This window comes from Glandiceps talaboti, chromosome 22, assembly GCF_964340395.1.
Source record: "Glandiceps talaboti chromosome 22, keGlaTala1.1, whole genome shotgun sequence".
Classification (NCBI taxonomy): Eukaryota; Metazoa; Hemichordata; class Enteropneusta; family Spengelidae; genus Glandiceps; species Glandiceps talaboti.
In genome coordinates this window covers 14,048,098-14,060,321 of record NC_135570.1, presented here as the reverse complement: position 1 = coordinate 14,060,321, position 12,224 = coordinate 14,048,098, and the positions used below count along the sequence as shown (strand labels likewise).

General features: G+C 34.8%; 1 protein-coding gene across 1 annotated transcript in view; it reads right to left on the bottom strand.

Moving 5' to 3' along the window:
- LOC144452074 (uncharacterized) overlaps positions 1 to 12,224 on the bottom strand; it is a 53,717-nt gene that overhangs the window by 2,803 nt on the left and 38,690 nt on the right. The window contains exons 41-53 of the mRNA XM_078143085.1: positions 11,391 to 11,636; positions 10,178 to 10,288; positions 9,221 to 9,421; positions 7,790 to 8,011; positions 6,900 to 7,043; positions 5,617 to 5,796; positions 5,256 to 5,426; positions 4,714 to 4,899; positions 3,843 to 4,061; positions 2,845 to 3,039; positions 1,211 to 1,411; positions 583 to 741; positions 24 to 215 (exon numbers count right to left, since the gene is read on the bottom strand). Coding sequence (XP_077999211.1) covers positions 24 to 215; positions 583 to 741; positions 1,211 to 1,411; positions 2,845 to 3,039; positions 3,843 to 4,061; positions 4,714 to 4,899; positions 5,256 to 5,426; positions 5,617 to 5,796; positions 6,900 to 7,043; positions 7,790 to 8,011; positions 9,221 to 9,421; positions 10,178 to 10,288; positions 11,391 to 11,636 — 2,427 coding nt within the window. The remainder of the gene's footprint in view (positions 1 to 23; positions 216 to 582; positions 742 to 1,210; positions 1,412 to 2,844; positions 3,040 to 3,842; positions 4,062 to 4,713; positions 4,900 to 5,255; positions 5,427 to 5,616; positions 5,797 to 6,899; positions 7,044 to 7,789; positions 8,012 to 9,220; positions 9,422 to 10,177; positions 10,289 to 11,390; positions 11,637 to 12,224) is intronic.

Below are 12,224 nucleotides of genomic sequence, written 5' to 3'. Positions count from 1 at the left end.
CATATAAAGCATATTTCACTAACCTTCTTCACAGGTGACAAGTTCACCAATAAGGTCCCAAGTATCCATGTTCATTTCACCTGTACGATCAACGCACCAACAAGCTCCAGTGTTGTCACATTGTTTGGGTGAGTAGTAGCCATCATGGGTACACCTTGGAATGGTTTCTGTGTCAACGTGTGTTGTCTTGACGACATCAGAACGGCAGGCCTCAGCTACAGGTCAAACATTTAATGATGATGTCAGTTGTCATACAGACAATCTTAATTTAATATTCATTTCAAGAAATTTGCATATAAGGACCTTTGAAGCAGATGGTCTAAAATCATTAAAATTTCCTTTTTTTCCTCATATGATATTAATTCATTCTTTAGGAATAACATTGACATTGAACACAGTATGCATCTCAAAAATCAACTTTAAACTTTTTCTGTTACTTTTTAAGAAAACTGTACCCATTCTCATTTCAAATAATGGAAAGAAATCACTGCACAAATTTTTAAAATCGAGATCAAAATTATATGACGATTACACCATTTCAAAATCCAATATGGCCACTGTGTTTACTTTTAGTTTACTTACTTGTTGTACAGGTGAGTTTGTTGTTCATTTCGTCAAAGAACTCAGCCTTGCAGCCACCACAGTAGTTAGCACGGCACTTAGCATTGGGATGGTTACTGCACATAGTGTTGTCACATGGATTTCTAATACAGGTTACAACAGGTTTATCCATGGGACATTCTATAAAAAAAAACACACCAAAGAGTAGAATCGTATTACTAGGGCAAACTTACTATCGGAAAACTAAGATAAATGTACAGTTAGAAGTTATTCAGCCAAGGAATATATGAGTGACCTAAGGGGTGAAAGATGTAAAGTATTGGAGAATAACATAATTATACCAGCGTCAGTAATATCAAAGAAAAATGGGGGAAAGTAAAGGCAATTTTGAATGTTTTGACTCATATTTCGAACACAGCAGAACCAGTGACGTAGGCATGCGTTGTCGTGACATAGACGTGTGTTGTTGTGAGGTAGAATGACCCATATTTTTTTTGTTCAACTTGGCTTGTGCATGGTATAATAGTTTGCGTCTGTGTTACGTAGCCGATAGTTGACTTGTTGCCATACGTCATTCACCACAGTCTGACGTTAGGTGTCTTTGCTTAAAAAATAGGTTAAACAAGCTGAAGAGATATGACTGACTTACCATTGTTACAGACCATTTTAGTTGGACAGCACTCTCCTTCCTGGGTTACCATTTTACATCCATCTGGGATATCCTCGGTCATTTCAGGGCAGCGCTGAGAACGGCAGACAATGTTTGGTTCGTAACAAGTACATTGCGTGCATGTATTCAGTTGCCAGTGCTCGTAGGTTTCATGACGTTTGTTGGTAACATCGATACAGTCTGAAATATCAAAATTAATATCTCATATAATATTCAGTGTTTACGTATAAATGACGGTATATAAACAATATACCATAGTAATATAATGCATGAGAACGGTGTATAGGGTGTTTCTCTCATGGGACATTATTTTGACACAGCGCTAGACATATTTCAACTAACAATAACAGAGACACAATAAACACAGCAGGATCCTTTGTCCAATCACATTGAACACTGATAAGCATTGCTATTCTTTCACATAGGCTTCTAATGAAAACATCACACATGGACTTGATGATTTTAATGGCTTCAATTGTTTATTTTCTAACTGATTATCAACATTTCAACTTGACTACTTCTACATCCCCACTCTGCACAGCACCTATGTAATTGTTTCTTTTGCATTAGAAGTTGTCTGAGGGTGTGTATTAAATGTCATGTTACGTGAGTGAAACACCAAGCCAACATCATTTTAGCTGTAAATGACATTCTACATGAGTGAAACTCCATGCCAACATCATTTTAACTGTAAATGTCATTCTACATGAGTGAAACTCCATGCCTACATCATTTTAGCTGTAAATGACATTCTACATGAGTGAAACACCGAGCCAACATCATTTTAACTGTAAATGTCATTCTACATGAGTGAAACTCCATGCCAACATCATTTTAACTGTAAATGTCATTCTACATGAGTGAAACTCCATGCCAACATCATTTTAACTGTAAATGTCATTCTACATGAGTGAAACTCCATGCCAACATCATTTTAACTGTAAATGTCATTCTACATGAGTGAAACTCCATGCCTACATCATTTTAGCTGTAAATGTCATTCTACATGAGTGAAACTCCATGCCAACATCATTTTAACTGTAAATGTCATTCTACATGAGTGAAACTCCATGCCTACATCATTTTAGCTGTAAATGACATTCTACATGAGTGAAACTCCATGCCTACATCATTTTAGCTGTAAATGTCATTCTACATGAGTGAAACTCCATGCCTACATCATTTTAGCTGTAAATGTCATTCTACATGAGTGAAACTCCATGCCAACATCATTTTAACTGTAAATGTCATTCTACATGAGTGAAACTCCATGCCTACATCATTTTAGCTGTAAATGACATTCTACATGAGTGAAACACCGAGCCAACATCATTTTAACTGTAAATGTCATTCTACATGAGTGAAACTCCATGCCAACATCATTTTAACTGTAAATGTCATTCTACATGAGTGAAACTCCATGCCAACATCATTTTAACTGTAAATGTCATTCTACATGAGTGAAACTCCATGCCAACATCATTTTAACTGTAAATGTCATTCTACATGAGTGAAACTCCATGCCTACATCATTTTAGCTGTAAATGTCATTCTACATGAGTGAAACACCAAGCCTACATCATTTTAGCTGTAAAAATCTGAGATGAACTTACAGTCATTACAGACGTATTGTGGACAGCAGTGCTCCTCAGTTTCTACGGCAACACAGTTTTCAGGAACAGGAGGGCATGTCTTGGTGTCACAGACTGCTAGTCCATTAACACAGGTACAAGTATCACATTTATTGTTCTTCCATTGTTCACCTTCGTTATACATTGTACCATAGGGGTCCATGCAGGTTTCAATTTCTACAACAGCAAGTTAAATGAAGTAAAAAAAGAGAAAAACACCTTATTTAGAAAATTATGACAAATAGTACCATCAATTATTCCACTTCAAACTGAGGTCTCTGTTTTCATATTTTTGTTGAAAATTTATTTTGAATTTTTTTTTGCGTTGGTATTGTTCACATGATGGAGACACACACATACAGACATATGACAACATTCTACATATTAAGGTTTTGGACTTCATAACTGGGCTATGATGCAAACCTGTTATCATGTCACTGTGGAAAGGCCAAGGCCAGGGCAAACTGCCCAGACAGTCTACAGTCTATCCTGGAGTCACCAATTGTAAGGTCTGGCAATTGACACAGTCTGGGCACAATATCGGAAGATATTCCATCTGATTTGTATTTACAATATGCCTATTTTTCACATGAAAATTTATAAGTTTATGTTTTTATGTGAAATGACATTTCAATGTGTAACGTAATGTTCTTGTATTCAAATAGCACTTGTGATGAAAAGAGAAAATACACAATTCTTATATTATGCACTGTATATATTTAAATGACAGACAAGTCACCTATGGAGGTCGTTCATTCTCATTTGTCGCCCCCCAAACTATGGAACTCTTTGCCACTTGACATTTGCCAAGCCTCCAGCCTGGATTGTTCCAAAACAAAACTGAAGACTTGTTTGTTCACCAAAGCATATAGTGTGCTGTAGCCATGCAGCACTACTGAACGGAACATTGCTCTGGAAATCGGACCTATAGAAATTTGATTGATTGACTGATTGAAATGATGTGAAATAGTTGAACCTACCACACTGTGGCATTCCATTACGAGTGTGAGTTCCTGGTTTCTCTTTACCAAACCTATCTACACACCAGCACACACCAGTCATAGAGTGACACTGTGTAGCATTGAAAAATCCATTCACATCACAAACTGGTACAAAACTGCCAAATACAGGGACAGCTTCACCCATCAACATCATGGTAGGAACTGACTTCCAAGCTGACGTGCATGGTTCATCTTCATCTACACACAAGAAATAAAGATATTATTAAACAGCAGATTTTATGGGAAGGTGGACTGCATGTGTTTGACATTCCACATCAACCATTTGCTACTATGCCCTCTAGTGGCAGCAATTGAACAAGACAAGGCTAGAGGTTTGAGTCAAAACCTCTCGTTAATACAGCATAAGAAACTTAGCTGTGCAGAATTGACAGATACAGTACTTGCATGTGTCTCTATCGGTTTCATTAATAAAACATGAAAGACACTTTTAGTGTAATAATTTTGACTGGTAAAACAAACTCATGCATCACATCATATTTGCATATCATCGCGTCAATGCAGAAAGGTCGCATCTGCTATGCAATTGTATAGGCAGATACGACCATACTGCACTGATGTGACAACATAAAGCTGTCCATTAGCGATGTTAGTCATGACTGAGAGACACAGACAAATGCAACAATTGTATCACAATTTATATAAATTACCATGTACAAGAAACAGACATATGCAACAACTGTGTTCATGCTGACTGTCAATTCTGCACAGTTAAGTTTCTTCCGCTGTACTTTCATATTTTTTCTACTTGAATAAAATTGGCCTTTAAAAACAATGTGATTCATATTGGAACTAGAATTAGAGTAATATTTTTACATTATATTTCCCTTACCAGTTTGACAAATAACAGTTGGGCAGCATTGTCCATCTTTAGGAATGACAGTACATCCTGGTTTAGGTGTAGGACATGTCATGGATGTACATAAACTCTGACCATGTTGACATACACAGGTAGTACACATATCTTCATTCCAAGTCTGACCGTGTTCAAAGTGTTTGTTGGCCTCACTCATACAGCCTGTAACAAAAATTAAACAGTGGTAAGTATTTTGACTTTTACTAAGATTAACATAAATTGGAACAAGTCTTCATTGAAGACACAAACCCCAGCTAAATTGTAGTCTTTATTTTGATATGTACCAAGCTACAAATGTTCAAGAAGGTACTTTTTGACTTTTTCACAGTCGTAGATTAATCTCACACTTTTTGAAAATGCAAATATAATGGAATATGAATATAACTGATAAACTTACTCAGTTTTCACTGTTAATTCTAAATGTTTTATTTGCCTGATTAACATACCTGTAATGAGCTCTGGATGTCATTACCTCATACAATTTTTCAAGAATTTGATCATCATGTCTGAGATCCTACCTGTACATTTCATATCGGGACAGCATTGGTCTTCTGTGTAGACAGGTTCACACCAGGGTTTGATCTTTGGACAACTCTGTGTCATACAGTGAGTAGCTCCATTCAGACATGTACAGTTAGTACATACATCATGTATCCACATCTCGCCTTCATTCTCACAGGTGAAGTCAGCTGTAATATGCAAATACAAATATGCAAATTATTATTATCTAATCAGGATGGATATATATCACATCACATCTGGTGAAATTTACTACATTCAAATGTGAGATCATACTATTGGTCTGTTTAGTAGGAAAGACCTGGTGAAACTTACGACATTCAAAGGTTGGACTAGTAGGAAACACTTGGTGAAACTTACGACATTCAAAGGTAGGACAACACTGTCCAGTTTGATAGACTGGTAGGCAATTCTCTGGTACTGGTTGGCATTCCATGGTGGTACATTTCACTTCACCATTAACACAGCTACATCTGGTACATGAGTCACGCTGCCAAATATCACCAACTGAACGTGTCAGCCCTTGCTCATCAGTACATTCTGAGAACAAGATCAAACAAATGAGATGAAGAACATATTAACATGAAACATTACTTGAACTACATCTTATAAATACTTAGACTATAAACATTTGGTGAGTTCTTTTTACGCCGGTGTGGTGTGTATGTTTGTGTGTGTGTGTGTGTGTGTGTGTGTGTGTGTGTGTGTGTGTGTGTGTGTGTGAACATGCACACACACGTGTATGCATGTATGTGCACAGCTTGTATAACATTGTATTGTGTGCAGTTGTATGGGTGTGTGTGCACATGCATCATTACTGGGACAAGCCATTAGCCAAGCAAGTGGACTTGTTATCAAAGAGTACCAATATTTACACATGTGATGATGGGCTCTTACATAACACAAGTAAACAGCTGTAAAACCTCAATTCGGCCGTCTGCATGGACTGCAATTGAGGCAAACCTTATCTCCGTCTCATTTTAGTTGTTATTTAATTTATTAGGCTATTATAAGTAATGCTACAAACAGCTTTAGAGATGCAAACAACTTTTATGACACCCGTTTTCGCCAGGCAAGCCCGCGGGTTTGTTGCACTTGGACCGCTAATGGTTTGTGACTGTCATGTGTACATGCATTTTGAGTAAATATTGTATTGTGTGTGCAGATGTATATGTGTGAATGAGTTATGTAATCTGTATGGGTGTGTGTGTGTGCCTGTGTGTGCAATTTATGTAATATTGTATAGGTATGTTTGTACATATTTAAGTGTGTGTATGTATGTGGTTATGTGTGTGCTTGTGCATGTGCATGAGTGAGTGCATGCATGTGTGTGTGTGTAAGAGGGGGGTTCCAAGAACTTTAAAGTTTGTATGAGAGTATGGGATAAGTGTACTCACTGGTGGAGGAACTTGAGTTTGTGTACGATGTGTTCACATGTGCATTTGATCTGAAAGTGGTTCATTTCACCACAGATCATATTTATTTATTTCATTACAAATTTATTAAAAGTCTAATTAAAATACTTGTATTTCATTCTTTCTGTCCAGTAAGCTGCATTTGTACTGTCTTGCAGTGACATTTGAAGATATGTTGACTGTGTAACAGCCTCTATCGTTTGAAAATTTATCAATCTTGAAATTTACCTGACGTTGTAGCCTTTATACAAGTCTTGCCACAGCCATTAGAGCAACAGAGTGAATTGGTAGGACATTCTGTATCAGCTTCACAGAAGTTGACACACATACCAATAGTACCATAGCTGACAGCAGGACAGCCAAGTTTTGGTGCTACAAAAAAAATTACAATAAAAATTCTCAGTATAAAGATCAAATATTAATGTACACTTGAATTTCAGACTATTGAATTATTAAAATGAATATCATAAGGCTAAAAGTATTTTCAATTTATGTAAAAATAACCCAAAGTTTTGAAAATTTCGAGACATAATATCCATATTGCTTCATCTCCAAAAATAGCCTCAAAGGTAAACCCCCTTTAAAAAAAATATTTAATGGCTACATAATTTCTGTAGCCCCACCCCTCAAAAATATTTAGTGCATGCATAATTTCTGCCATATTACTCAAACAATATTGGCAAATTTATGCAATCAAACATGTAAATTATATAAAATGATTTTTTCAGACGTTTTTTTTTGGTAAAAATTTGTAGTTCATATCCTTCCAACATACAAATAACATTACTCTAAAAATTATAGTTCTCTGATGAACAAAAAGGATTTTTTGGGTGGATATTTTGGTGAAAATTTTAAATTTTGTATTTCACATTATTGAAGCTTATAAGTTTTCCTCAAATCTGTCAAAAATGTATCAGAAAAATGATATTTGAGACTTTTTTGGTGATAAATTTTGTAAATTTATCAAAAATCATCCGTGCACGCAATTTTTTTTTTACTTTTTGGCCAAAGATATTGTACATAAAATCACTCAAGCCTACATGACTCAAATTTATCAAAACTCATAATGAAATTTTTTGAAAATATTCGGTAGCAAAGCACAATAAAATTATACCTACTTTCTTTACAAGTACAGGTCTGGCATCCAGTTTCAGAATCAGTGATGTAGCCATGCAGACAGTATTTTGTACATGTTGTTTCAGGACACTTGGTAGTAGTTGTAGTGGTAGTTGTGGTTGTGGTTGTTAGTTTGCTCATCAGAGCCATGGAAAAGAATGGCATCTCATGTCTAGGAGTCAGTTGAATAACAATTTGATGCCAAACCATCAAGTCAGTTACAGCTGTCAAGAAGATAAATTCAAAATTTTTTTTAAAATGTCTTGTTTGTAATTTGCTTACAAGCAAAATAACTTTCAGCTATTTTGATATTTGTACCACCATAAACAAGATAATGCAAAATATTCAGTTTACCTTATACATGTATGATAAAATGCTATTCTCGATTTCACCTTCTTTGGACAAGTACTTTTCTTTTTACCTTATATGGAAATGAATTATTCCTTTTACCTTATATGGTATTGTGCTATTCATTTTACCTTATATGGTAATGCGCTATTCCGTTTACCTTCTATGGCAATGTATTTTTAATCTACTTCACCTCTATGGACATGTACTGTTCTTTTTACCTTATATGGAAATGAAATAGTCCTTTTTACCCTATATGGCAATGTGCTATTCATTTTACCTTATAGGGCAATGTGTTCATTATATGTATTTGCCAGAAGTCGAAAAGAAAAGGTAAAGGAATTAGATATAATAACTAAATACATCAGCAAAGAAAGGTAAATAAAAAACCCAAAAATATTTAAACATACACTGTGACAGTAATATATACATATCACATAAAACAAAAACAAAAGCAAAAAAACACAAAAAACAAACAAACAAACAAAACAAATGCATGAATGGAAATGTCTTAATACAAATATTCATGCCAGTTGAATATACGGAAGGGCAAACGAGAGTATATAACAATGTTTCAAAAATGTTATCTAGTAAGTACAGTGTTATTCACCTTATATGGCAATATGTTATTCATGTTACCTTATATGGCAATGTGCTATATAATTCATTTGACCTTATATGGCAATGTGCTATTCATTTGACCTTGTACAGCAATGTGCTATTCATTTGACCTTGTACGGCAATGTGCTATTCATTTGACCTTGTACGGCAATGTGCTATTCATTTGACCTTATACGGCAATGTGCTATTCATTTGACCTTATACGGCAATGCGCTACTCATTTTACCTTATATGGCAATGTGTTGTGCCACATGTCACTGTACTATGAATTCTTTCTACCTTATATAGCAGTGTACTGACCATGTAGTTTTAGTTTGTTGTGCATATGAGAGTGAGGTATGGTTCACAAACTATCATTTATTTTACTTTACTTTACCATGGTAGTATGGAAACACAGTGGAAAATGAACATCTAAACATCATGAAAGAACTAAACTACAATTGATTGTTGCCACAACAACTTACATGGGTTCTTGCATCTGCATACTTCACACTTCATTTCATTGGTAGCCAATCCGAATGGACATGTCATGGGGCAGTTATCAGAGTTGACAGGTTCACAGACACCTTGTCCTATTGGCTGTTTACACTGACACGTTTCACAACCATTCATGTCTGTTGCATACCCTGTGACACAGGTCTGGCAGGTGTTGACTGGACAGGATACTGAAATGAACATCAGTTCATTAGTTTTAAAGTTGTTATATGACCCATTAGGCCTTAGTTTGCCTATAGCTTGATTTCCATAGTAGTATATCAGCAATAGTTTTAGTTTGTGTCTATCTTAGTTTGCCTATAGCTTGATTTCCATAGTAGTATATCAACAATAGTTTTAGTTTCTGTCTATCTTAGTTTGCCTATAGCTTGATTTCCATAGTAGTATATCAACAATAGTTTTAGTTTGTGTCTGTCTTAGTTTACCTATAGCTTGATTTCCATAGTAGTGTATCAACAACAGTTTTAGTTTGTGTCTATCTTAGTTTGCCTATAGCTTGATTTCCTTAGTAGTATATCAACAATAGTTTTAGTTTGTGTCTATCTTAGTTTGCCTATAGCTTGATTTCCATAGTAGTATATCAACAATAGTTTTAGTTTGTGTCTGTCTTAGTTTACCTATAGCTTGATTTCCATAGTAGTGTATCAACAACAGTTTTAGTTTGTGTCTATCTTAGTTTGCCTATAGCTTGATTTCCTTAGTAGTATATCAACAATAGTTTTAGTTTGTGTCTATCTTAGTTTACCTATAGCTTGATTTCCATAGTAGTATATCAACAATGGTTTTAGTTTGTCTATCTTAGTTGCCTATAGCTTGGTTTCCATAGTAATACATCAGCAACAATAGTTTTGTTTTTTGTTTGTTTTTTACTTTGCCTATAGCTTGGTTTCCATAGTAACAACTAATAATAGTTAGTTGAAACTTACATGGTTTCTTACAAGCACAGATCTCACAACCAGTTTTATCAGTAGCTAAACCCCATGGACACTTATTCTTGACATCACAGGTGTTTTCATGGACAATAGAACATTCAGAAACTGTGAACAAAAATACCATAAATTATTAGATTTACATTACATGATAAGAAGTCACTTTAAACACATAATGATATATACTTAGATGTTATTCCCAAATAATTTTCTTCCTTCAGCCAAGGAAAATGTGAGTGCCCGAAGGGGGTCTTTGTCAACCCTTAGGTCACAAGTATTTTCCAGCTGAATAAAGAAAAATATTGGAAAATAACATAACTATACCATCGCCAGTAATGTCCAAGAAAAATTGGGGAAAGAAATGGTAATTTTGAACGTTTTGACTGATATTTCAACATAGCAGAACCATTGACGTAGTTGTGCGTTGTCGTGACAGCGACACACATTGTTGTGATGTAGAACGACCAGAGTATATATTCCATATTTTTTGTTCTAAATGTCTTGTGCATGGTATAAAATAATTTATAAATCAACATGAATTTTACTTACACGTAGTAATAATCAAGTAACATTTCAGTCTATGTGGAAATGTCAAGATATGGCAGCTATGCTAAGCCAATATGTGGGCCGAAGTGTGCGTAATCTGTGTTACGGCACAATTAACTGAGGGATTTTATTTGTTCTGTATAGATCCAGTTGGTAATTCAGTCGTATACAAACAGTTGTTCACACCAATTAGTGTCCATATCTATGCTAATCTTGTAAAGAAGTCCTCCAGCCTTCACTTGACATGTGTTCACTCATTTTGGAAATGTCCTGCTAGGGTATATAGGAAACCCTTATGGTGATGACATCACAATTAACCTATCTGTTTGGCTTGACACTCTATTTGTGAAGAGAGAGAATAGAGTATCTGTGATGTCATCACCAGAGATTTTCCCATAAATCCTTGCAGGAAATTTCAAAATGCCTGAATACATGTCAAGTGCAGTAGAGCATTATTACGATTTTAAGATTTCAAAGTTCAGTAAGGTGCTATTTTATATAAAAGGTGTAGCAGAAATAAATACAAATGTACTGCAGATAGAAATACTAGGTATGACTGGACTGTTTTTTAATTTGTTTAATTTTTAATTTTTAATTTTTAATTTTATTTTTTTATTTTTTATTTTTTTAGAAAACAAATTTTGTAATTTAAATCAAAACTCACCTGGGCGCTTACACTTGCATATGTCACATCCGTTAACATCTGTAGCGAAACCGTCTCTGCACATTTCAGAGCAGGTTTCACCAGTGACAGGAGTACAGGTAGAAGAGATTGTCTTCTTGAAGTCCTCACAATAGGGTGGGATACTACACTGACAGACTTCACAGCCGGTAGGATCAGTTGATAACCCAAATGGACAATCATTGATCATTTCACATCCCACATCTCTCAGATTGGGACATTCTGTCTCTACATTAAACAAAAATAAATTAAATTAATTAAAATATAATATACAGTTGAAGTGACCATATTGATGAGGAGTGGGTATTTATTTTGGATTTTTAATTCATAAAACAATTTTATCATGGCGTCCTACTTGAAAAATAAATGTGAAAAAAACATTGTCTAAGTCTGTGTTTGTCACTTAATACATTGCAAAAAGCCAAAAAATGTGTAAAAATCTTTGTTATTATACTTAACATTTTACACATTTATTAAGCTTTTGTAATTCATTGAACTACAAACAAGGACTTGGTATATGTTGTGTCAATATGATTTTTCGAGTAGGAAACCATGATAAAATTGTTGTGTAAATTAAAAATCCAAAATAAATACCCAACCCTCATCCATATGGCCACTTTAAAGACAAAATAGTGCCAATGACATCGAGGCACGACTGACAATAATAACCATCTATCTATCCTTTTTCATTTTACACATTATAGTATAGTTCACCGAAAATAGTACAAACTAAATGAAGTTGTGCTAAAAGTTTACTTTGATGGAAATAATCATAATCCTAACAGTAGACAAGAGAAATAAAAACAGTGCAGTACA